The sequence below is a fragment of the Myotis davidii genome, unplaced genomic scaffold (assembly GCF_000327345.1).
Source record: "Myotis davidii unplaced genomic scaffold, ASM32734v1 scaffold3669, whole genome shotgun sequence".
NCBI lineage: Eukaryota > Metazoa > Chordata > Mammalia > Chiroptera > Vespertilionidae > Myotis > Myotis davidii.
Window position 1 is genome coordinate 15,753 of NW_006299511.1, and position 1,418 is coordinate 17,170.

The 1,418-nt window shown below is 35.9% G+C and overlaps 1 protein-coding gene across 1 annotated transcript in view; it reads right to left on the reverse strand.

Annotated features, from left to right (window-relative positions):
• Window positions 1–320: 320 nt before the first annotated feature.
• Window positions 321–1,418, reverse strand: part of LOC102757949 (UDP-glucuronosyltransferase 2B31-like) — a 17,267-nt gene continuing 16,169 nt past the window's right edge. Inside the window, exon 5 of the mRNA XM_015571430.1 lies at window positions 321–807. Coding sequence (XP_015426916.1) covers window positions 531–807 — 277 coding nt within the window. The 3' untranslated portion in view covers window positions 321–530. The remainder of the gene's footprint in view (window positions 808–1,418) is intronic.

Sequence of the window (1,418 nt, forward strand, 5' to 3'; positions counted from 1 at the left end):
AGAAGTGATGCTGAGGCTGGATGCACAGTAAAACACAGGAGCATTGGTGGTCTCCCAAAATGAAATGGAAGGATGAATCATTTTGTACAATTCTAACCTTTGAATAGTTTCTTTAGCAAAAGATAAAACTACAGGATTTTGCACCAAAATAATTTTAAAATATTCTGAATATTTGCAAAATAATATTAATATGGGAATAGACTACTTAATGTTCTTGCGTTCATGTGTAATGTTTGAAACACAGTTAAGCTAATGTTTTGGTATAACTTTGCAATTAGAATAACAAATTTAAAAATATATTCATATGGCTTTATTTTTGGTTGACTTTTTATAAGTCTTTATGTTTGGCATGACATATTTATAACTCTTAACTAGGTAGTCACTTGAAAACAAATTTGGATCTGAGAAGCTAAATTGTGAAAAGTAAGGTCTTCACAGGAGATAGTGACCCTTACATCGCGACTTCTTGCTGGAATGAAGTGGAGGAGTCCCATCTACGAGGCATATCAGCTTCAGGGCTCTGAAAACAACTACTCTCTTTTACTCTTTCCTGTTTTAAAAAACTTCCGGCAACAAAACAGAACACATTTTGCGATGACAAATGTAGCAGTTGCCACGCAGGCCAGCAGGAACCCAATCACATCCAAAGAGTGGTACTGGAACCAGGTGAGGTCATGGGTGGCTGGCCGAAGATGTTTGGCTCCTTTGTGTCGCATGACAAACTCGATCCAGAAGACCGCTTGATCTAGAGGTTTCACTGGTTGGTCATGATGAATTCTTGATAATTTCATAGCATTCTCCTTATATCTGAAGGAGAAACACAAAGATCCCAACATTGAAAGAAAGTTAATTTGCTTACTAATAAGCCAATCATTCCCATTCAAAGTTGTGTTTTTTAATTAAAAAATATTTTATTGCCAGGCCAGCATGGCTAAGTGGTTGAGCCTTGAACCATGAACCAGGAGGTGACCATTAGATTCTGAGTCAGGGCACATGCCCGGCTGGCCTGCTTGATCCCCAGTGTGGGATGTGCAAGAGGCAGTCGATCAATGATTCTCTTTCATTATTGATGTTTCTCTCCTCCTTTCTTCTGTGAAATCAATAAAAATATATTTAAAAAACATTATGCCATATAAAAGTAGCCAGTTCCAAAAGAAAACATATTGCATGATTCTGTTATTATGTAATGTCCAGAAGGACAAATCTATAAAGAAAATAAGTTGATCAATGGTTGCTTGGATGAGGGAGCTGGGAAGTGACTTCTAAGGCATATGATATGTCTTTTTGGGATGACAAAAATGCCCTAAGTTTATATTATGGTGATAGTTTCATAGCTTTGTAAGCATACTACATATATTTGAATTATATAATTTCAACATGTGAATTTTATGGTATGTAAATAATATCTCATAAAATCT